The sequence below is a fragment of the Ziziphus jujuba genome, chromosome 2, assembly GCF_031755915.1.
Source record: "Ziziphus jujuba cultivar Dongzao chromosome 2, ASM3175591v1".
NCBI classification, from domain to species: domain Eukaryota; kingdom Viridiplantae; phylum Streptophyta; class Magnoliopsida; order Rosales; family Rhamnaceae; genus Ziziphus; species Ziziphus jujuba.
In genome coordinates this window covers 31,293,693-31,317,458 of record NC_083380.1, presented here as the reverse complement: position 1 = coordinate 31,317,458, position 23,766 = coordinate 31,293,693, and the positions used below count along the sequence as shown (strand labels likewise).

The window sequence follows — 23,766 nt, the reverse complement described above, 5'->3', positions numbered from 1 at the left end:
TACCCTAACAAAAAAATCTATTATCATATGAAGCATCCTTTATTAAAATAATCAATTATATTCCATATATCCGTATTAAATAAAATCCATTATTTAGTCTCACTTATTATTAAATATGGCAGGAATTTTCGTGGCAACAAAAATGAAGCTATGGAGATAATCCAGAGAAATAATGAGTAATATTCATGGGGGTAAGAAATTGAAGCTTGCGTATAATTTAGAAAAAGAAAATAATGAAATAAAAGAAACAAAACAGAAAATTCAGCAACAGGACTATTGGAGGGTTTTTGTCAGTTTTCTTACTGGTTTCTCTATCTAAGAAAAAAAGTTCTCATTTCATCTTGAAGGTTATTTTAGTATTTTCATCCAAGTCCGGTGGGATAGTTACCAGAACAAATATGAAAATGGAAAGAATGTTTTTGCAATATTAAAAAATTAAATGGTATGTACAAAAAAATAAAATAAAATAAATCTAGAAGGGAAAAAAATAAAAATAAATCATTTATAATTAAAATGAATGTGATATAATAGTCATTTCTATTTTCTTCTTTTTTATATGCGTTTCTACATATATATATATATATATTTTTTTTTTTTTTTGGGACTTTTGGGTTGTATATGTTTGGTTTCAATTGTTAACTTAGTATTTTTTTTATTTTTTTTTGGATTCTTTTTTTTTATTTTATTTTTTTGTGGGTAAGTATTTTTAGAAAGTGACAAGTTGTTTATTTTTGGGAGGGTTAAATTTATGAAATTCTGTATATGAAAAGCTCCTCTGTCTTTCTGTCCCTCCCTGACCTGTGTCTGCAACAACCACAGAAATTTGTCATTCTGTTTAAAAATATATATATAGTTTTTCAAACTATTTTGTTCTTCTAGGTGGAAAATAGGCAGTTGGGAGGAACAGAAAATTTTTGTTAGGAATTCTAGAGAGATAATTCATTTGCAATGAATATGTTGCTGGAGTTTACAGTTTTCTATTCATTCTTATGTATCACACTAGAATTTCTTTCTGTTGGCATGCCTCATCCAAAATCATTAGGTAACTGTCCATGCTTTTTGTATTGGGCCTTTGATGATTTTTTCATCAAGTTTATATTTTTGTAGAGCTTTACAATTCCTAAACTTTGAGATTGTAGAAAATTGGGGAAAACAAAATGAGAAATCTTCTGTTTTCCCAATTGAATTTATGGATTTAATTTGATTTGGAACAGGTAAATGTTTGGATTGTCAGGGTAAAACTATAAGGAAACTAGAAGACCAACATTTTCCCATGAAATGGCATCTGTTGGGTTGACATCTATGGGTGTTGGTGTTGATAGGTTGCCTGAGGAGATGAGTGCCATGAAAATTAGGGATGATAGAGTATGTTGTTTTCTTTAATTTACATATACTTATATATATATATATATATAGATTTTTAGTTGTTTCATTGATTGTTTTTCATGGAATTTTCACAATCTTTCCCTAATCTTATAGGAAATGGAAGATATAGTTGTTGAAGGTAATGGAACGGATAAAGGGCAGATAATTGTCACAACTATTGGTGGTAGAAATGGCCAGCCAAAGCAGGTATGAATTCCTCTTTTTGCATCAAAATTTTGCAATTTGTATTAGGTTGTTGCTGTGGAATTTATCTTGGCACTGTTTAATCTGATGCTACACATATTGGTGATTTCTTTGTCTATTTGAGTGGATGTCTTTTGAACATTTTCCTCGAATGAATTCATGTGTTTTTCATAATTCCAGACACTAAGTTACGTTGCTGAGCGTGTTGTTGGGCATGGATCATTTGGAGTTGTTTTTCGAGTAAGGCTTAAAATGCAACAGTTCACTTAATTTTGTTCAAACTCAGCATAGCATTGTGTGAATGTTAATTCATGCCCTTTTTGTTCTGTATTGCCTAGGCAAAGTGCTTGGAGAGTGGTGAAACTGTGGCCATAAAGAAAGTTCTTCAAGACAAAAGATACAAGAACCGTGAGCTGCAAACTATGCGTCTTCTAGACCACCAAAATGTTGTTTCTTTGAAGCAATATTACTTTTCAACCACTGAAGGAAAAGATGAACTTTATCTTAATTTGGTACTTGAGTATGTTCCTGAAACCATTCACCGCATGGTTAAACACTACAGCAAGATGAACCAAAGGATGCCTATGATATATATTAAGCTTTACAGTTACCAGGTATGCTTTTCAAGTGAAAACTAAATCTTGAAATCCGGCTTCTAAGTTCTACTGAATTAAATTTGATTGGTTGAGTGCCATTTTCAAGCACTTTTTTCTCATTTCTTTCTTTAGAATGCCATTCGTTTCATCATGCTGACATTGTATTATGTGCATCGTAATTTGACAGATTTTTAGGGCGTTATCTTACATTCATAACTGCATCGGAGTTTGTCATCGGGACATTAAGCCTCAAAATCTTTTGGTAAGTTTGTTGATAACTTTTACATTTACATGCCAAGTTTAGATTCACTTATGGTGGTTTCTTGTGTGTTATAATTTGGACAGAAAAGGTGCTAGTTACCGAGTTTTTGAAAGTAAAATCTTGTGTGTTCATGCAGGTGAATCCATACACCCACCAAGTAAAATTATGTGACTTTGGAAGTGCAAAAGTTTTGGTATGTTTTCTTGTTCTTATTTTCTTGCCTATAGTATTTGTTAACTCCATTTCAAGTTACTTGTAATGTCAATCTTTTTTCTATTTATAGGTGAAAGATGAGCCAAATATATCTTATATCTGCTCTAGATATTATAGAGCACCAGAGCTTATATTTGGAGCAACTCAGTATACTACTGCAATTGATATCTGGTCTGCTGGTTGTGTTCTTGCAGAGCTAATGCTTGGACATGTAAGAATTTCTTTTCTTTTTAGTACTTCTTATCTAGATAAGTACTTGGTTTGTAGAGAGCCTATCAATATTATTTCTCTCTCATTCCAGCCTCTCTTCCCTGGTGATAGTGGAGTTGATCAACTAGTTGAAATTATCAAGGTAATTTTGATACCCTTTAACTTGATGTTTGTTTTATCTGGTGAAAATGAAATTGTTATCAAAGTCTTATCTGTTTTGGTATAGTAATTCTTCCATTTCTTGATGCTTTAACTTCTTCTTAATTTCATTCTTTTTGAGTAGGTTATGGGCACTCCTACAAAGGAAGAGATTGAATGCATGAATCCTTACTACACAGAGTTCAAATTTCCTCAAATCAAAGCTCATCCATGGAACAAGGTATTAAGAAAATCAAAAACCAGAAAAAATAATAATAATAATAATAATAATTTGAAAATGACAAAACTCTTATGTTTTTAGTACTTCATGATAATGGTATTTATATACTTTCTTTTTGTTAGAAATTCCACAAGCGTATGCCTCCACAAGCTAGTGATCTGGTTTCAAGACTCTTGCAATACTCTCCTAACCTACGGTGCTCGTTGGTAAGTAGATGACAGTTTTATATTGAACTCAAAATTTAGTATTATTCATATATAGTCATTGTCATATATAGTCATTGTCATATAGGAACTGGCTTTTAAAAAATCATTTTAAGTGTTAGTTTGTCAATAATATGTTACTATAGGTAATTTGAGTCCCTTTTATTGGGTTACTCCCACCAAATTGTATCATATTTTGGTGGTGTTTTGCTCATGTTTCCAAATTGAATGCAGTTGGAGGCCTTAACCCATCCATTTTTTGACGAACTTCGTGATCCAAACACTCGCCTAACAAATGGGCGTGTTCTTCCCCCACTGTTCAACTTTAAACCTCATGGTATGTAAATCTTTTTACAAATTTTACAAATTTGATTTGAAAGAATTTACTTCTCATTGAGTGGTCTTCATTTTAAACTTCTTACCCTTTGGATATTGTTTTCTGCCATCAATTAGAATTGAAGGGAGTTCCAGTGGATATTTTGGTGAAATTGATCCCAAAGCATGCAAGAAAACAATGCTCCTTTCCTGGTTTGTGATTGACCTTGCCGGTATTGTCCCTCATATGGAAGCTAAAAATGGCAACATTCCTCCATGTATCACCTTGTTTGGTATTTAAAAAAAAAAAATGTATAAATAAATAAAAGTAGAAAAACAGTTCTAGATGTATTTTATCTGATATCTTGCTCAAATTTCACATTGTAAATTAACACTTGTAAATTGTCACAATTTTAAATATTTACAATAAATTGAATTATAATTGACATTTGTGCACTTTTATAGATGCAAGCTAATATGGAAATGAGAGAAAGAGAGGAAAGATTACAGCAAAAATGAAATCTAAAACAACAGCATAAGTTGTGAAGAGTTGCCATGCCCATGTTTAAATCAAAGTATTGACGATTTATTAGTTTGAGAATTATGTTACAGGTTTTCTTAGCCTATCTTTTCTGTTTGCCATTGTATCAATGTTATTCCTTTGGATAGGCAATTCAGTAATTTACTAATAAATTTGAAAATTAATATCATGTTCAAAGTAGAAAATGGAAATAATGTAAGAGAAAAAAATAATAATAATGAAGGTAATGTTATTCTTAATTGAAATAGTTTGGTCATTGTTTATTAATGCATAGTATTTTGGTGGAGGCAGAAAGTTATGAATGGATAATGGTCTATAACTTTTTCATTTTTTAATAAAGTTAATGGTCCATACCTAAGCAACACTGTTTCACAATAATTTTGACTAGAATTTGGTGCAAGCATAACTGGCAATTTTCAAAACTAAACTTAATTGCTATATGGTCAAAGAAAGTTATAAGGGTTTCAAACATTGTCCCCAGGCACTCCAATGACTTTGCCAGGTACCTTCAATGTAAAATAAATTCAATTAAATTAAAGAAATGATGCTCACACACTCTTTAAAGTGCAAAATGCTCTATAGAAACAAAGTACAATAGTGCTTTTTTTTTCTTTTTTTTTGGTACATATTTCTATTAGGGATTTTAAAAGTATATATTTGAAGAAATTAAAATTATTATTGTCCATTTTGACAAAATTATTGCATAATTAAAGTTAAAGATACAGTAAATATAAGTATATATATATATATATGATAAGAAAAAGGTGTATATATATATATATATTATATGTCTATGCATGTACCTAAACTTCAATTTCATTAGTCTTGATTATAGATCATCTTATATTAAATATTTAAACCCTAAACAATTGAACACAAAACTAAAACAATTTTTTATTTTTAGTAACAAAAAACCTAGACAGACACCTAATTTTCACTAATTTTGAGAGCAACCCTTTTTCTTCAGTGAAGAAACTTGAAAAATGGGTTTGATTTTCTTCCAATAAGTGGGAAGTGGGAACAAAGAAAGAGATTTCTTTGAAAAAAATAAATCAGGACTAGGTCAAACAACCATTGGCGAATAAATTCTAAGGTTTCACTTTCAACGTAAATACAGAAAGCCATTTTATATATATAACAAGGAAATTACGGAATTTGTCATTTTGTTTCTGTTTTTATTGTTTTCTTGTTTTTATTTCAGAAACTTATTAGAAAGACATTTTATTATCATTATTATTATTATTTGTGAATAACTTGTTAGAAGGACATATGGTGACTCAATAAAGTAGGAAAGAAAATCTTTATATAATAATATATATATATATATATATATTTTTTTTTTTCTTTGTTCTTGTTTGCGTAAAGTCATTGTCATTTTCCCTGAGTCCATTTCCATCTACGCGTGTTTGAACAAAAAGCATACTGCTTCTAGTCAATCATGGGCTCCACAATCACACAAAGAAAATGGAAAAAAATGAAAAAAGAGAGGTAAAAATATATTAAGTCTTCCAATTCCTTTTTAGTCTTTGAACTTTTATGGCGGTCTTCTTCTTCTTCTTTTGCAGTATCAGACCAGCAGCAGGTCAGTCAACCCCACTCTAAACACGCCACCATTTTCCCCTTTTTTTCCTTACAAATTTCCATTCTCCCAAACAAACCCCAAAAACCCATCTCTCTCTCTCATTTCCTTCTCTATCTTGCAAACACTGAATGTTTTATGTTTTCAAGCTTTTCTTCTCCCTTCCTCTACTCTCTGACTTCTTCTCTGTTTCCTTCTACCTGAACCAAAAACACACTCACAAATAGATATATATCCTTGCTTATATATATATAGCTGCCCACTTGCAAACATTTATATAGTACAAAAAAACAAAGTGAGGGAAATCTTTTACACTCAGCAAAAATGTTCTGGTATGGGCAAAGTTTGCTCTTTTCTTTACTATGCTTATTCTTTTGCTCAACCATGGTGTTTTCCGAACTATCCTCAACCCAAAGAGAAGCAATGGTTAACATCTCTAAGAGTCTGAGTGGTAGTAAAGTTCCATGGGATATCAACGAAGAGCCAAACCCCTGTTATTGGAAGGGAATCAACTGCAACTCCATGAATTCTTCCATTACTGGTATTACTCTATCTGGGTTTTCACTCTCTTCCTCTGATTTTCTGCCTATTATCTGCAAGCTTGATTCTTTGCAGATGCTTAATGTATCAAACAACCGGTTCGCCTTAATCCCGGAGGAGTTTATCACAGATTGTGGGAAGATTGATGGGTTGAAACGGCTGGATTTTAGCAAGAACAGGTTGGTTGGTAATTTGCCTAAATTTGATGGTTTTGTTGGGTTGGAAATTCTGGACTTGTCTTATAATTCCTTGGGTGGAAAAATTAGTTTGGAGTTAGAAGGATTGGTTGGACTCAAAAGCTTGAATCTTAGTTTTAACCAATTCACTGGGTCTCTTCCCACCCAGCTTGGAAATTCCACGGTGTTGGAGGAACTTCTTATGTCTGTGAATCATTTCGTTGGTACAATCCCTGTAGGAATTATGGATTATCGAAATTTGAGACTGCTTGACCTTAGCCAAAATAACCTTTCCGGTTCTGTTCCTGATAAAATAGGTGAGCTATCCAAGTTGGAGGTTTTGATTCTCTCCTCTAATAAGCTAACTGGAGAAATTCCAAAAAGCCTTTCCGATATCACCACCCTCTTGCGATTTGCAGCTCATCAAAACCAGTTTTTTGGCTCGATTCCCAGTGGCTTAACCAAATCTCTCAAAATTTTAGACCTTAGCTATAATTCGTTAGGTGGTTCAATTCCATCAGACTTTTTGTCACCACAAAATTTGCAGACTGTAGATTTGTCAAATAATCAGTTAAAAGGATCCATACCTACTGCAAACATGTCTCGTAGTTTAGTCAGGTTGCGGCTGGGAAGCAATCAACTTGATGGGAAGATCCCTGCATCATTTGAAGGACTTAAGAATTTGATGTACTTGGAGCTGGATACCAACAACTTGACTGAATCCATTCCTCCTCAATTGGGTTCATGCCACAGCTTGGCACTGTTGGATTTGTCTCAGAATCGTCTGACAGGGACATTGCCAGGGGAGCTGGGTAAACTTCAAAGCCTTCAAGTCTTAAAGCTTCAATCCAATCATCTGACTGGTGAAATCCCAGTTGAGATTACCCAACTACTTAATTTATCAACTCTTAATATCAGCGGGAATTCTTTGAGTGGTCCAATTCCTTCTTCCATTTCAAGATTGCAGAAACTTACTAGCATTAACTTACAGAGTAACCGTCTTAGTGGTTCCATACCGGATTCCCTTGCCAGCATGACTATACTTTTGGAACTCCAACTTGGGAAAAACCAACTGGGTGGATACATTCCAAAGATGCCACCAAATTTGCAGATTTCTTTGAATCTTAGCAGCAACCTCTTTAAAGGACCTATTCCAAAAAATCTTGATGGTCTCTCTGCGTTAGAAGTGTTGGATCTCTCAAATAACGACTTCTCAGGTGAGATACCAGAATTTCTTACTGGATTGAAATCCTTGACACGGTTGATACTTACCAACAATAGCCTTTCTGGATATATTCCCAAATTTGCAACATTTGTTGTGCTTGAAACCTTGGGAAACAAGGATCTGAAGCAAGCTCCAAGTCCTAATGCTTCCCCTGCTCCCCGTCAGTCAAAGAAGGGAACACCAGTGGCTGTGACAGTTGTTCTTGCAGTTGCAGCTGCAGTTTTCTCTGGTTTAGTGGTTACCATCGCTGTTATATTATTCTCACGCCGCTATTACAAGGTTAATGATGAGCAATTACAACCAAGGGAAGATCCTCCACTCCCTCAGGTTCTCGAAGGCAATTTCTTAACTGGAAATGGAATCCACAAATCAAATATCGACTTCACCAAAGCCATGGAAGCAGTTGCTGACCCGTCTAACATAGTGCTGAAGACCAGGTTTTCGACTTACTATGAAGCAGTCATGCCAACCGGATCAACCTACTATGTCAAGAAGCTTAATTGGATTGACAAGATATTCCAATTGGGCAGCCATGATAAATTTGGAAACGAGCTAGAGGCTTTTGCGAAATTGAACAATTCAAATGTAATGATTCCTTTGGCCTATGTTTTGACAGTTGACAGCGCTTATCTTTTTTATGAATATGCTCCAAAGGGTACCCTTTTTGACGGTCTTCATAAAAACATGGGAAATGATATGGATTGGGCAAGTCGATACAGTATAGCAGTTGGGGTAGCTCAAGGTCTTGCTTGTCTTCACGTATGTGCCTCGGGTCCAATAATTCTCCTTGACCTGTCAAGCAGAAACATTTTTCTGAAGTCACTCAAGGAACCTCAAGTAGGAGATATTGAACTCTATAAGGTGATTGATCCCTCAAAAAGCACCGGAAGCCTTTCAACTATTGCTGGGACTGTTGGCTATATTCCTCCAGGTTAGAAACACTATGACCATCTTTCAATATCAGTTTTCAATTAATTTACTGTATTCATATTGTTCTTACACTTCAGTCCATTTGATTTCTCAAATGTTTAGTCTCATATGCTCGCTTCAGATTTCTTATAACAAAAATTTCCTTGGATGTACAAATGTTAAAGTAAATAAAACATATTAAGGCCGCCTGATATAATCTTGCTTCAACATGGTAAAATGTTGGGATCCAAATATTTTCTTGAGGTAATGTAATCCTCACACGTTGAGGCCACGCATGAAGGAAAATATTTAAGTAATCATACTTAGCCCATCTTTTTGAAGCTTAAAATTTCAGAAAAAGGTGTTGCTTTTTACTTCCATAACGTTCCCCAGCTTAGTCAATTCTTGCCTTTTTCACTTGTGAACTGTCTAAATCTTGTCTTTGTTATGACTTATTGGCAGAGTATGCATACACAATGAGGGTAACAACTGCTGGGAATGTCTACAGCTTCGGTGTAATTCTGCTCGAACTGCTAACCGGTAAGCCAGCAGTCAGTGAAGGGACTGAGTTGGCCAAGTGGGTATTAAGCAACAGGGCACAATATCCTAACTCAGACCACATCCTTGATTTTAGTCTCAGCAGGACATCGTCTGCTGTGAAAAGTCAGATGCTTGCAGTTCTGAAAATAGCTCTCGGTTGTGTTAATGTGTCGCCTGAAGCAAGGCCGAAGATGAAGAGTGTCTTGAGGATGCTTGTCAATGCAAGATAGACAAGTATCCGTAGCAGTTCCATACAGAAGATGATTATCAGAGTTTTGCACCTCCAAAAAATCCCGGTTGAGTTGCTGAAAATGATTCATATTGCCAAAGAAGATATAAAATCATTCATGAGAAAAGCAGTGTAGATATAGTATATATGGTATATATTTATATGAGGTTTGTACCCTATTCATATGTAGTATTAGATTGCTTCTGTATTTCCGAATCAAAGTCCGTAGTTAACCTTTCCTTTCAACAGTTAGTATTAGCCAAACAAGTCTGGATGCATTGGGTTTGTAATTCCAAAACATATTTCATATATATAATCAAAATGAATTAAGAAAAAATTTGTTTTGCTGGTTTGACAAAAGAAAAAAAAAAAAAATATATATATATATATATATTATTTATTATGTTAAATGTTATATATTTCATCTTTTAGATATAAATCTCTCTTCGTTTTTGTTTTTTGGACGAATATATATCTCTTTGAATTTCATTTTATTGGCATCTTATTCCCTTTGACACAAAATAAGCTTATAAAGTTTTTATTTATTTATTTTTTATGGAACCTTGTAAAGTTAATGTATACTCGACCAGTAAAATGCATCATGTCATTGATAAATCAAAATAAAATGATTAAATTTTGAATTTATTTTTTCTTGGAATTTTTTTACATCTTTCTTTGATTGAATTAGTATCGTCAAAGTATGTAATTATATGTTAAAAATAAAAATACAATAGTAGATATGAAAAAATATTTTAAACCACAATATAAGTTGTCTAATTAGCCCTAAAAATAAAAAAATTATAATTTTTAAAATTAGGCTTTTTATTTAAAAAAAAAAAAGATATTTGAATGAGAAATCAAACATAATATATTTAAAAAGGTCAAGCCCCCGAGTTTGGCAAGTAGTCAAGGTAATAAGCTCGAATGCATTCAAAAAATTCATACCGGAAAATAAAAACAATAATGTAAAAAACATAAACATATATATAATAAAATATATAAAAGCTTTAAATGCACATTTCTCTCACTTTGATAATGGTTTTTCTCACTTATAAAAGGATTTTCTCTTTATTAAAAAATTAAAAAAAAAAAAAAAAAAAAAAAAGGAGAATAAAACTTTCCAAGTCAAAAGTCAGCTCTTCCATGGATGCTTGGCAACCCAACCCACAACCCCAAATAAACAAAATTTAAAAGTCATTGAAAATGTTGCCAACATTTTTTCCCCTTTACCAACGTATAACAATTAGCTAGTACAACAATTTCTTGTGGAATTAATTATTGTTTGGTAGACCATAACTTAATTTTGGTTATGAATATTTCGTCAACGGCCAGATTAATGTAATTTGCTTTATCAAAAAAAATATATATATATTAATTTAATTTGCTAATTGTAACGGTCAGATTTTGATTTGTAGAACTAATTGGTCTTTTCTTTTAGGAAAGTTTGTTGTGTTCTCTACCAAAATACTTAATTGAGTACCACGCATAGATATGCATAATGGACAGAAGATTTGGGGTTTATTTACAAATACTTTTAATCACAACATCTAGCTGGTTTTTCTTTTTCTTTTTTTTCTTTTTTTTTTTGATTTATTTATTCATTGAACGATTATTTTTTTAATAAATATTCATTTAAATGTTTACTTATACAAATTTAAGTAAATCAGCTAATAACACATTAAAAGTACGTGTCATTTCATTAATGTTTTTGGTCAATATTATTTATTTAAATGGTCACTCATAACTAAAAAAGTTATACAACTAAGTCATAAATGATAATACGCTTCATAACTATTTTACGCACCAAAGTTTCTTCTATTGTTTTTGGGTCAACATCCAAAACAGTTTTCTATTTTTTTTTTTTTTTGGTTATGACAAAATTGTACTGTGTCACAAACAATTTTCGATTAATTACAAATTTATTTCTCTAAAATAAAAAGTCACAAATTTATTAAATATGGAATGTATTAAATGTAATAATATTATCTTAATTATTATATAGTTACTACTAGACTTTTGTCAAAAAAAAAAAAAATCGTTTTAATTTTATATTGGTTTTTTAGTGATGAAAAATATTATTTACCAATAATCAATATTCATATGATATTTGATAATTTAAATGGTTTTTCAGAAAAAGATTAATTTTTTGAAATTAAATTTTTATAATAAATTATTATATTATTAAAAGTAACTAATAAGTAAGAATTATGTTTGTAATAATCTCATTAATAATCATTATCAATGATCATAAATAGCAAAATTCATTAGTGATTCAACAATTGTGCATCATAATGGTTTTTCAAGTTTTTTTTTTAATAAATAAACATATCATAAAAAAAAGTTATTTTGTTATTTTTTCCAAATTGTCATCTTATTTCCATTGATTGATAACAACCAAACTCTAATAGTGGCAGACATTGCTGAATAAATCATTTAAATTTTATTTTCTTTAAAATAAAAAAAAAACAAAAAATAAATGCGAGGTAAACCTTCTTAATTTCAATATATTTATTTCCTTTTGCTGTTTTTTTAATAATTCAAAACAAGGTTTTTGTTTCTTTCTTTATTTATTTTTTAACGAAAACAAGGTTTTTTTTATTTCTTCAAGCATAAAAAAGATCATATATTTATGGCATATAAATTTCTTAAAAACACAAAAAAACAAAAAATTAAAGATGACAAGTGAGTCAAGCATGGTCCAATATAGATACAAATTAGCAAAAAATTGGTGGAAAAGTATTAAAAACCATAAGAAAATTGTGTTTGGAATACGTTATCATTGCTTTAAAATCATGAAAAGAAAAGTCCACCAATCCTCAAATGCTTAGATCCTCCAAAGTTAGCCATTAAGTCATTCTCATGTCCAAAAATATTGACAATGCCCGTCCCTCTATTTATATCCTCAAATTAAAATAGTTATATTGCATTGTTGTAAAGTGGCTTTAATTTTTATTTAATTATTTTGTAAAGTGGCTTCAATTCAACCTATAAGCAGTTGTTTTTCCCATCTCTAAGCGAACGCTAGCTTTAATTATGATTATGTCCCTTAAAAAAAAATATATATATATATGAAATTGGTTACTAAAATTTTTTTAGGCTACCCTTTTGTTTCACCTTCACATCTATCACCATTTTGGGAAAGAAAGAAAAAGCAAAATTACGATTTTTTGTTTTTTGTTTTTTTGTTTTTTTGTTTTTTTGGAGAATATATAAATATGGAGCTTGACAGTAAATGTTTTCTTACCAAAATCTATTGGTCCGTTAATGAAAAAACATAAAATAAAAAGTTTGAAATTTAAAAATTGTTACTTTTTTAGGGTCCCCCTTTTGATTTAGCTTTTGTATGTATAACGATTTCGTTTTTTGGTTTTTGTTTCTTCTTTTTTTATTTTTTATTTTTTTTTTAATGGGGGTCAAAGTATAACCATTTTGTTTTGGTTTCAATTTTTAAATAAAGGAAAAATGAAAAGGGATTAACTAAAGAAAAAAAAAAAAAAAAAGGAAATCTTTTTAAACATGGTTTTCTTACCAAATCCTAATCATAAACCTAGTAGGATAAAGGTTGATGTAAACAAAACCTAGTAAGTGACATTGTTATGGTACAAATACAATCACAGCCATTAAAAGTAATCAATTGGTGATCAAATTTATCGATTGACAGCTGGAGAGACAAGGACCCATACCGGACCCACAGTTTCTATCAGAAGATTAAGAAACCAATGGGGCAAAAAAAAGTCAGATCCGGATGAGAAGGGAAGGCTGTGATCATCCCAAGGCGTCGACTAGCAAACCATCAGATCTCGTACTCCCTAAGAAGCCCACACCAATCACATGCCTCCACCTAGACAGAGAGAGAAAGAGGCGTAAAGCTCACCCCAACTAACTCCGGTTCGCTACCAACACGTCGGTGGCACCCAATTAATATAAAAACAACTTTTAATTCCTTTTTACCATTTTTACTTCCTCTTACATCTAACACTAACATCATTTTTTTTTATAATTTTTTTAATTATAGTAATAAATTCCATATCTTTTTTTTTTTTTTTTGAGAAACCATATTCATTATTAAGGTATATTAAATTTTGGGCCTTTTTAATTTTTTTTGTAAGATAATATTTGTACAATTTTAATAAAGTTAGGAAATCAAACCCATAATGGCATAATTTTTTTTTTTTGTTGTTTAAAATAAATTTGATCAATTTCTTCAAATTTATATGTCCAAATCATAGTGATCCACTGGAATATCATGATTATAAAAACAATATGAGAAATTTTGAAATTAATTTAACCGATTTTAAAGTTAATGAAAAGTATATTTTAAATATATACAATTTCAACGTTTAGGTTTTATCGGGACCAGTTTATGCCCACTTCGAATAATCCATTTCTAAACTATATTAAAGAAGCACACCCTATATGGTTGATGCATTTAAAAATTATAAAACAATAAGATTTAGCAAAAACAATTTTGTTATTCAAAAATTGATAAGCTCATTTATTTATTTTTTTCCCAAAATAAAACCTGATAAACTGGATTGGCTTTTGGTAATTTCATTATTTTATTGAAAAAAAAAAAAGAGAAGAAAGTAAATTAATAAAAAAAAAAAAAAACAGAGAGTGAAACACAGAAGGTTAAAAAAAAAAAAATTTGAAAAAAAGAAAAAAGGTCAAAAAACACAAGAACGAGATGTCATAAGGTGAGAGGTCAAACATCTTGAGGGTGGTGGTGAGGGTGGCACTCCATCTGTGTCAGTGAGTCAAGACAGAAAGAGAGACAAAGAGGTTTGTATACATCTAACATTTTTACATACAAACCCGAACCCCAAAATTCCTCCTAAATATCTCAACCCTCCCAATTTCCGATAAAACAAACAAACCCACAAACACTCTTTTTTTGAATGCTCTCTGCTGCTTTTCTCCATTGTTAGTCTTGCCTTTGCTTTGCTTTCAATGGGGAAGAAGACCTCGGCGGTGTCTCTTTTCATCGCCTTCCTCTCTCTCTGTCTCGTTTCCGATACCGTCAGATCCGATTCCTCCAATCACCACTACAAAGAAGGCGAGTTGGTCCCTTTGTATGCCAACAAGGTCGGACCTTTTCATAACCCCAGGTCAGTTTTTTTGGCTCGCTTGCTCCGTTTCTTGGGGTTTTTCTCAATTGGGTTTCTGGATTTGGATGAATTGGGGTTTTGGGTTTTTGTGATTTCGTCTTTTTGAGCTGGATCTGGGGTTGTTTTGGATTGCTAATCTGTTTTTCTGTTTGTTTCCCGCGAGAACTGTGAGGGAAAAAAGGTTGTGTAAATCTAACGGTTTTAGTTTGGATTTGATTGCTTTTAGGGGTAAAGAAAAGGTAGTTTTGTTTCTCAGAGTTGCTGAGATAGATAGTGGTTGTGCTGGGCTGCTCATATTGAAGAAAGGATGTGGATTTGTGTGCTTGGTTTATGTTGAAGCTGGATCTGGTTTTTAAAGATAAAGCAATCTTTGCCCCTCGGTAGAGAGCTCATTTGCAATCAAAATTCTATGGGAAAATAAGTCTAGGTTGATTTGTTAACATTTCTTGGGAAAGTGAATTCCTTTATTTTGTCAGAACTGAAATTTGTCCTCTGTTTTACGAAAGATATTTGTGCATTTCCATTTTCAATTATAATCCGACCAAAGAAAGCGGCCAAAATGACTTAATAATCATGGGCCTTTTGCAATGTGTAAGGTGACTCGGCAGGCATTTGTTCATTTTCATAGGCTATGTTATAGTATGTTACTCGATAGATGTAGTCAAAGCTGTGTTATAAAATTGTATTTATATTTGTCTATTTGTCTACCTGCATTTGTGTCATTGTGTCATTGTGTATGTGTAAATGATAGCATTGGATCTACGTTGGAATCTACGTTGGAAGTTCCTATAGATCATAAGCAAAGTTTGAACTTGTTGGAACATTAGTATCTCGTATCCACTGATAAAGTTTATTATTATTTTTTTTTCTTCTTTCTTCATTGCAGTGAAACCTACCGCTATTTTGATCTTCCATTCTGCTCTCCAGGTTTGTGGTTATCAGTTTCCTTGGGCATTCACTTTTTTCTTGCAAGTCTTATCTATTTTCTAGAATTTGATTTCATTACTTGGATCTGAATTGTAGACCATGTGAAAGAGAAAAAGGAAGCTCTTGGTGAGGTATTAAATGGGGATCGTTTGGTAAGTGCGCCCTACAAGCTTGAATTTCGAAAAGATAAGGAAGCTGAGCTTGTTTGCAAAAATAAGCTCACAAAGGAAGAAGTGGCTAAGTTTCGATTGGCTGTCAACAAGGATTACTACTTTCAGATGTATTATGATGACTTACCCATTTGGGGTTTCATAGGGAAGGTTGATAAGGAAAACAAAGATCCAAGTGACTACAAATATTACCTTTATAAGCATATTCATTTTGACATACTTTACAACAAGGACCGGGTGATTGAAATCAATGTTAGGACAGACCCAAATGCCCTTGTGGATCTTACAGAGGATAAAGAAGTTGATGTGGAATTTATATATACTGTGAAATGGAGAGAAACAAACATTCCATTTGAGAAGAGGATGGATAAGTATTCACAATCATCTTCACTACCTCATCATTTGGAGATCCATTGGTTCTCAATCATAAATTCATGCGTGACAGTTCTCTTACTCACTGGGTTTCTTGCGACGATTCTCATGCGAGTCCTTAAGAATGATTTTGTCAAGTAAGAATATTTTTTATGCATTGGATCTGTCTGTTGAACTATCCTGTTCCAGTTGCATGTTGCTATTTCCTGATTTGTTAATGTATGTTCTTTTGTACCTGTATGAAAGATATGCCCATGATGAGGAAACAGCTGAAGATCAGGAAGAGACTGGATGGAAATATATTCATGGAGATGTATTCAGGTATCCCAAATACAAGTCCCTATTTGCAGCATGCCTTGGATCTGGTACCCAACTTTTTACACTGTAAGTAATTGCACCCACTGAGAGATGTGTACAGCACTACTTATTATTTGTTTGTTTGTTTGTCTGTCTTATTTTTTTATATATATTTGTTGTTGTTTATAACTTATTAAATTTGCAAATATACATGCCATGCAGTACGATATTTATTTTTCTACTTGCACTCGTTGGTGTATTCTATCCATACAACCGGGGGGCTCTATTTACTGCTTTGGTTGTCATATATGCTCTCACCTCAGGGATCGCAGGCTACACTGCTACCTCATTTTATTGTCAGCTAGAGGGAACTAACTGGGTATGTACCACTGTTTTCTCTGTAATAAATTTTTGTTTTGAAACTCATTGAAGCTGAATTTTGTTAATAAAACGCTATTTTTGCTTGACAGGTTCGGAATCTGTTGTTAACAGGGTGTCTCTTCTGTGGACCACTGTTTCTAACATTCTGCTTTTTGAATACTGTTGCAATTGTTTATACAGCCACTGCTGCGCTTCCATTTGGCACAATTGTAGTGATAGTTCTAATATGGACGCTTGTGACGTCACCTTTGCTGGTTTTGGGAGGGATTGCTGGCAAGAACAGCAAAGCTGAGTTCCAAGCTCCTTGCCGCACTACCAAATATCCCAGAGAGATTCCACCTTTGCCATGGTACAGGGGAGCAATCCCTCAGATGGCAATGGCTGGATTTCTTCCTTTCAGTGCAATATACATTGAACTTTACTATATTTTTGCTAGTGTCTGGGGTCACAGGATTTACACCATTTACAGTATCTTGTTTATTGTCTTCATCATTCTCCTGATAGTTACTGCTTTCATTACTGTGGCATTGACATACTTCCAACTTGCTGCTGAGGATCATGAGTGGTGGTGGAGGTATGCATCATCTATTAATTTATGTGTTATATTTGGTAGTGAAGTTTTGAACGGTCTCATCTGTTTTTTCTGTTTTCTTTTTCCTGGCTTCATGTTAATGCTGTTATTTCCAAATATCTCATCAATTTGTTTTAACATTCCATTTACATCTATCTTTTATTTATTTATTTATTTATTTTCCTGTAGCTTATATTTTGTGCACCACAGCAATTATTTCACTAGTACCTTTTAATTGATATTCCTGTGAACAAGGGTTCTTATATATATTTCATATTTAATAAATAGTTAAATTAAAAGAATGAGATATTCTCTTTTGAATTATATTTTACTTGGCTTGAAGGAGAAAATTAAACTTTCCAATGTCTACTACAAGTCATAAGTCTTATTTGTTGAGATCTTAGGCATACTTCCATTGTTGATTCATATGCTTGATTTTGTTACAGATCTTTCCTCTGTGGTGGGTCGACTGGCTTATTTATCTATGCTTATTGTTTGTATTACTACTATGCACGTTCAGACATGTCAGGCTTTATGCAAACTTCGTTTTTCTTCGGCTACATGGCATGCATCTGCTATGGCTTCTTCCTCATGCTTGGAACTGTAGGCTTCCGAGCAGCATTGCTTTTTGTCCGTCACATATATCGGTCTATTAAGTGTGAGTAAATTAGTTGGTTCTCAACAGGCATCAGTTATTTTTTATTTTCTCTCTTTCTTTTTTTTTTTTCCTCTTCTTCTTCAGTAGGCACAATGTAGAGAAAAGATTCATGAAAGTAATTTTGTAGTGCCTGGTGAGTTAATGCTGAAGCAAGTGCCATGCTATGAGATATCTTGCTTCTTGTGCATTATTATAGATCACAATATGGGTGACTATTGAAAGAGAAAGTTTGTATCATTACTTTAATCTAAAGTCTGCAATACATTTATTTTTAAAAAATTTTCTCCTTGTTTATATACCAAATAATTCTCTCCCTCAAGTTATTTTGGAGCATGATTATTGTTCAGAAAATCTTTAGTCAATTGTTCTGTCTATAATTGAAAGATTCATTGTCCCCCTGCTGTAAAGAAACTCTCCAGGAACTTTACTGCATTTGGATATCAGGATGTCAAAGGGTTCAACTTCGATCAACTTGTTTTGAATCTCCTTTTCACTTGAAATTGAAAGGAGTTGTGGTGCAAAAACTTTATCATATAGGGGCTTCAAGATATTAACGGGATTCCAAGAAAACCTGGATGTTGGATGGTGTAAACATAAAGTTCTATAAATATTGGCTGAAAAATTATGGCTTTTTAGCTACAAATTGGCTAACTGGAATCAGATTCACCCAAGCAAAATGATGATATACATGTATTCTGCTAGGCCATTTACGATTGTGCTTATATTTGGATACAAGGCCCTATATTTCTTCACATAAAAAAACATTCCCGTATACTAATCCGACATTCTCAGGTTTCTCCCATTTTAACTATCTCACTGAATCTGTCTCCGGATTTTATTAACTTCCCCAGAATAAAGGATTTGCTGGAGTAGCCAAATAAAACCTGTTGGATATGTCGGCACCAAAAAATACAATAAGAAATATTGTGGTATCGGGAGACATGATTAGCCAAGAAAACATATAGCAGGTGGTGAAAAAATGGATAGGGATTCTCAGCAGCCAACTCATTTCCTCTCTAGGGATTAGGAAATAGATAACCAGTGTAGTAGTAAGAAGCGTTATGATGTTAATGACAAAGAAAACATGGACCGAGTGACTCGACATGGTTACCATCCCTGCTTGGTGTGGTTCCGAGATCCCTGTGGTATTATTAAGATTACTAGTTGTGATGAGAAGAGTTATGTTGAGTGTTGTTGGTGGAGGTATTGTTATTGTCGTCCTGCCAAACTCCTCCAGGAGCATCTAAAGCACGGGCAGGAAGTAGAGTTTCCCTAACTTGTTTGTTGTTTGGATTTGAAATATCTAGAGCAGTCAAACCTCTTGAGTTCTTGAGATTAACTTCAATTTACTATTTATTGGATGCTCACTAGCTCTTGAGTTCAATCAGTGCCGCAACCTCTTGAGTTCTTGCATGCTCACTCTCTGAACATTCAAAAAATGATGTATATTCAGTGGCTTAACAAAATTTAAAGTAGCCTAGCTTAACAAGCTCTATAGATTAGTGTTCATGGCTTAAAGATTTAATAAATGGATTACAACCTTACTTGGGGTTGATTCTTAGTGGTTGCAACGTGGAGCACAGTGTTCCCTTCATCATCCTTCCAGTTTATGATTTTCTCTCTTGGATGTCAGAACCTTCATGGTAGGCTCTTGCAGTACTCATAGTAAGAAATCAGGAGTGTTAACCTTTGATTTTTCACTGCAATATGCAAAGCAGTCTCATTTTGAACGGTCACATCTTCGATACTTAAAGGGCAAGCTGATGATAACTTAATCAAGAGATCAACATCTCCTTGTTCAGCCACATAATGAAGAGGAGTTCTACCCTCCATGCTTTGAACCAGAACAAGTTCACTTTCAGTGTAGAAATCCAAGAACCACTTTGGTGACCATTGTGCAATGCTGGATGCATGGGGCCGAACCCTTCTTGATTTAGTTTCCGAGCAAATGATGGTTTCAATCTCATTATCTCCTTTGCAAACTGAACATGACAAGAAGAAGCTGCTATATGCAAAGAAGTATGAATAAATGGAACATGATCAATGTGATCCAGGAGATATGGATCCTCTGAAAGTGAAATGTAAATCATGTTGATGTCTCCATTCTCAGCAGAAGTTTTCAAGTTTTCCTCCATTCTTGTCTCAAACTGATGATTATCAGGAATACAACAAAAGTTGAGTGTAGGTTTGAGTTTGACTTAGAAAAGTCTTTGTTTTCTCTATAAAACAAAAGTTGTTAGATTGGGACAGATGACATCAAATTATATATTATTTAGTAGTCCTTAGAGGTTTCCTACAAATATTTTTGGTTAAACATTGGATTTCTTCAATAATTTATGGTCATGAAAAGGATAATCATGAATCATAATTACCCAGTTTAATTTGACATTTAATTAAATGAAACTTCATGAAAAGTTTCTAGTATGTGATTATTGATTAAATTATATCCTCCTACTGGTTTCCTGTAGGTAGCTGCATCCATCATCAAATTTCCTTTCTCATTCCTTTATATGTATTAGTACTACCGCAGAAGGAAGTTAAGGATTTTGAATTATTTAAAAATTATTGTGATAGCATACTCGTGACAGTTTTTCTATGTCACTGTTGAAGTTTGAAAATATTCAAAATCTGTATGCAACATAGATAATCATTCAATTAGCATCCTTGGAGATGGCATAAACCTTCAGTTGGGCGGAGCATGTACATACTGGTGCAGTTGAGACTGTGGCTACCAAATCTTGTAAGAATAAGAAAATGACTTTGCAGGCACTTGTTGTTCCATTTATGGTGGTAACCTCAGCAGAATGCCAAGCCATGTATCATTAGTTGTCCACTGCAAGAAGGCTGGGGTTCAATTAAGTGATCGTAAAATCAGAAAGTTTCAAATCAAACCAGTGCAGGACATTACTTGCTAAACTTCTGACAGTGTCAATGATATTCGAAGCTCTTCTTTTGCACTTTGAAGTGTGCATTATGACATATACACGCCCTGAAAATGTAATAGTCTAGCTGACTGAATTGACAAACAATCTCTGAAAGCTAGGTTATTTTGCCTCCAACGTACTAAGGGGGATAAATAATGAAATTTGTTTAGATTTTGCAGAATCTGTCATTAATTTGTTATTAGTATAATTACAACTCTATCTTCTATGTATGGTCCCAAGAAAGGAAAAAAGAGAGCAAATTGTCTCCTCTAGTTGCATTGGTATTTCCTCCTCGGATGAATGGAGAGCCGGGGAAGGGTCTGATTCTATGGCATTCTTCAGATATCTAAAAGTTTATGGTTTTTTAGCTACAGATTTTCGCTGGAAATCAAGATACAAAAAAATAATGATATGCACTGTAAGCCAATTTTACAACTCTTCTTATATTCAAATACGCGACCTATATTTGTTCTCATCCTAATTTGTTTCCATTAGACTAATCAAACTAATTCAGCAAAACCAACCAAATAAATATATTTTTCATTCCAAAGTATTCCACAGAATACAACATTTGATCATATCATTAGGAATACACAGCACAACATTCTATGGTTCCTACCTTGTACATGTTAACATAGTTGGTTTATCTGGATAATAGCTAATCTATATCTGTTTATGGGATAATGGCAATATATATTTATCATTGTATTTATCTGTTAGGTAGAATATTTTTTAGTTTAGTGTTTATCACTTTTCTATTGTATATATCGGTTTATATATAAATATGGTAAAGATACATCAATGAAAGCAAGTCAAGAAAATATTTCTTTCAATTGTTTTTATTTCTAAAATCAAACTTGGTATCAGAGCTCCAACAAATCCTATAATTCCTTTCATGTGTTCTTTTTTAAATTTCATTATGTTAGAAATTTCAAGTGCTACTACCAGCAATCCTTCTACTATTGTCTCTGCACTTGTTGCTCAAATTTCAGGAATGTTTGGCCACCCACTCTCAACAAAGCTTGATGAGAACAAGTTTCTTCAATGGAGGCAACAAGCCCTTGCTGCTATAAAAGAAAATAGGCTGCTACAATACATATGTGATAGAGATGCCATGCTTGTTGAATATCTGACTCTAGATGACAGGACGAAAGGAGTTATCAACAATGACCATGTTATATGGAATCAATATGATCAAATACCGGTGTACTGGTTGTTGGAGTCAATGGCACATAACTTTCAAACACAAATGGTAGGATGTGATCCATCCTTTCAAGTATGGGAAAGAACTGAACATCCTTTCTCTTCACAATCACAGGCACAAAAGATGCAATACAAGCTTCAATTACAAACAATCAAGAAAGGAGGTCTGTCCATGACTGAGTATCTTCTAAAAATAAAAAATATTACTGATGCCTTTGCCTCTGCAAGTCATATTATTTCAGAAGAAGATCAAATTCTTCATATTTTGATTGGGCTCGACAGTGAATATAATGCCTTTACTGTCTCTCTCACTACAAGGATGGAACCAACGAAACTTGCTGATGTGTGTTCAATGTTGTTGGCACATGAATGCCGTTTAGACTAGCATAATATTATCTTTGACGATTCAATGCAAGTTAATATTTCTACAAACAAACACATCACTGCAAACAAATTTAGTATAACTTCAAGAGCAAACAACCGAAATCAGAGAAATTCTCAATATAGGAATTGTCAAAAATTTTAAAATGATACTAATTATTATGGAGGACGAGGCAGCAACCTTTACGTGGCCGTGGTTATCGTGGATTCAGATACAATTTTTCCAACATACCAATTTGTCAACTTTGTCAAGGACCAGGACACATAGCTCCACAATGCTGGGAATATCAAGGATTGAATAAGCAAAACAACATGTTTGCTATGGATTCTCTTCCTGAATCTTTGATTGATCCTCACTGGTATCCAGATTCAGATGCAACTAATCACTGCACACTTGATGCAACTAATCTGATGGAGAAGCAGGATTATACTGTTTCAGAAAAAATATTCATGGGCAATGGTGAAGGTTTGGAGATCTCAAATATTGGCTCATCTTTAATTATTTCTCAAAATAAGCCACTTTACTTTAAGAATATGTTGCATATTCCAAGAATTACCGATAATTTACTTAGTGTTTCAAAGTTTACACGTTATAATAATGTTTTCTTTGAATTTCATCCCAATATTTGTTTTGTTAAGGATGAAGGTACGGGGGCAATACTTCTTCAAGGAAGGCATAGACATAGATTATATGTTTTTAATGTTAGGAGCAATGTAGAACAGCCTCAAGGTTATGAATGGAAGGATAAACCGAACTCTTATTGCCTGCAACAAAGATCGGACTCCTCTAGGATTTTTATGCTTTCTAATAATTCCAAGCTAACTGCATTAGTTGCAAATAAGGATATTGGTGTATCAAACTTAAATTTGTGGCATCAAAGGTTGGGTCATCCCTCATTTGAGGTCACATAAATGGTTATGAGACACTGTAATGTTGAATTTTCAAATTTTAATAAACCATATATTTGTTCTGCATGTCAATTTGGAAAGAGTAAACGTTTAATTCTACCTTCTTCATCTACTCGGTATACTGCTCCTTTATAATTAATAGCCATGGATCCATGGGGACCTGCTCCTATGTTGTCATCTAATGGATTCAAATATCATATTTCCTTTTTTGATCATTTTACTAGATTTACATGGATTGTTCTACTTAGACATAAATCAGAAGCTTTGAAAGCCTTTGTCATGTTTAAAATAAGTTGAGTTGCAGTTTCAAACTAAAATTAAAATGGTACAATTAGATGGAGGAGGAGAATTTAAACCATTTATTTCTGTTCTTCAATCA

The 23,766-nt window shown here is 33.0% G+C and overlaps 3 protein-coding genes and 1 pseudogene across 6 annotated transcripts; 3 read left to right on the top strand and 1 right to left on the bottom strand.

Moving 5' to 3' along the window:
- The first annotated feature begins 91 nt into the window (after nucleotides 1–91).
- On the top strand, nucleotides 92–4,195 carry LOC107407913 (shaggy-related protein kinase alpha). 3 transcript variants are annotated; one of them, XM_048473955.2, is made up of 13 exons: nucleotides 92–191; nucleotides 1,215–1,365; nucleotides 1,480–1,572; nucleotides 1,750–1,809; nucleotides 1,908–2,183; nucleotides 2,353–2,427; nucleotides 2,564–2,620; nucleotides 2,711–2,851; nucleotides 2,942–2,992; nucleotides 3,134–3,229; nucleotides 3,352–3,435; nucleotides 3,667–3,769; nucleotides 3,886–4,195. In XM_048473955.2, exons 2-13 carry the CDS (start codon nucleotides 1,279–1,281, stop codon nucleotides 3,966–3,968), a joined length of 1,206 nt encoding a protein of 401 aa, XP_048329912.2. In that variant the 5' UTR covers nucleotides 92–191; nucleotides 1,215–1,278; the 3' UTR covers nucleotides 3,969–4,195. The 3 variants fall into 3 exon arrangements, with proteins under 3 accessions (XP_048329912.2, XP_048329911.2, XP_048329910.2); XM_048473954.2 differs by lacking the exon at nucleotides 92–191 and adding an exon at nucleotides 662–1,042 and having other exon boundaries at nucleotides 1,235–1,365; XM_048473953.2 differs by lacking the exon at nucleotides 92–191 and adding an exon at nucleotides 663–1,042.
- A 1,636-nt stretch (nucleotides 4,196–5,831) lies between these two features.
- LOC107408689 (leucine-rich repeat receptor-like tyrosine-protein kinase PXC3) lies at nucleotides 5,832–10,131 on the top strand. Of its 2 annotated transcripts, XM_016016180.4 has the most exons (3): nucleotides 5,832–6,408; nucleotides 6,483–8,739; nucleotides 9,180–10,131. In XM_016016180.4, exons 2-3 carry the CDS (start codon nucleotides 6,483–6,485, stop codon nucleotides 9,485–9,487), a joined length of 2,565 nt encoding a protein of 854 aa, XP_015871666.1. In that variant the 5' UTR covers nucleotides 5,832–6,408; the 3' UTR covers nucleotides 9,488–10,131. The 2 variants fall into 2 exon arrangements, with proteins under 2 accessions (XP_015871666.1, XP_015871586.1); XM_016016100.3 differs by having other exon boundaries at nucleotides 5,832–8,739.
- A 4,082-nt stretch (nucleotides 10,132–14,213) lies between these two features.
- Nucleotides 14,214–18,160, top strand: LOC107419590 (transmembrane 9 superfamily member 2). The gene is made up of 7 exons (XM_016028328.4): nucleotides 14,214–14,594; nucleotides 15,481–15,521; nucleotides 15,618–16,200; nucleotides 16,310–16,447; nucleotides 16,583–16,739; nucleotides 16,831–17,315; nucleotides 17,759–18,160. The coding sequence occupies exons 1-7, from the start codon at nucleotides 14,437–14,439 to the stop codon at nucleotides 17,976–17,978; spliced, it is 1,782 nt and encodes a 593-aa protein (XP_015883814.3). The 5' UTR covers nucleotides 14,214–14,436; the 3' UTR covers nucleotides 17,979–18,160.
- Nucleotides 18,024–20,333, bottom strand: LOC132800589 (ankyrin repeat-containing protein BDA1-like; annotated as a pseudogene).
- Between the last annotated feature and the right edge of the window lie 3,433 nt (nucleotides 20,334–23,766).

Bases quoted from the DNA above. Each gene is read 5' to 3' on its own strand.
- LOC107407913 (XM_048473955.2), top strand. From the start codon at position 1,279: ATGGCATCTGTTGGGTTGACATCTATGGGTGTTGGTGTTGATAGGTTG. The intron at 3,230-3,351 runs GTATTAAGAAAA...TCTTTTTGTTAG, and splicing joins AAGCTCATCCATGGAACAAG to AAATTCCACAAGCGTATGCC. The intron at 3,436-3,666 runs GTAAGTAGATGA...AATTGAATGCAG, and splicing joins CTAACCTACGGTGCTCGTTG to TTGGAGGCCTTAACCCATCC.
- LOC107408689 (XM_016016100.3), top strand. From the start codon at position 6,192: ATGTTCTGGTATGGGCAAAGTTTGCTCTTTTCTTTACTATGCTTATTC. The intron at 8,740-9,179 runs GTTAGAAACACT...ACTTATTGGCAG, and splicing joins TGTTGGCTATATTCCTCCAG to AGTATGCATACACAATGAGG.
- LOC107419590 (XM_016028328.4), top strand. From the start codon at position 14,437: ATGGGGAAGAAGACCTCGGCGGTGTCTCTTTTCATCGCCTTCCTCTCT. The intron at 14,595-15,480 runs GTCAGTTTTTTT...TCTTCATTGCAG, and splicing joins GGACCTTTTCATAACCCCAG to TGAAACCTACCGCTATTTTG. The intron at 15,522-15,617 runs GTTTGTGGTTAT...TCTGAATTGTAG, and splicing joins TCTTCCATTCTGCTCTCCAG to ACCATGTGAAAGAGAAAAAG.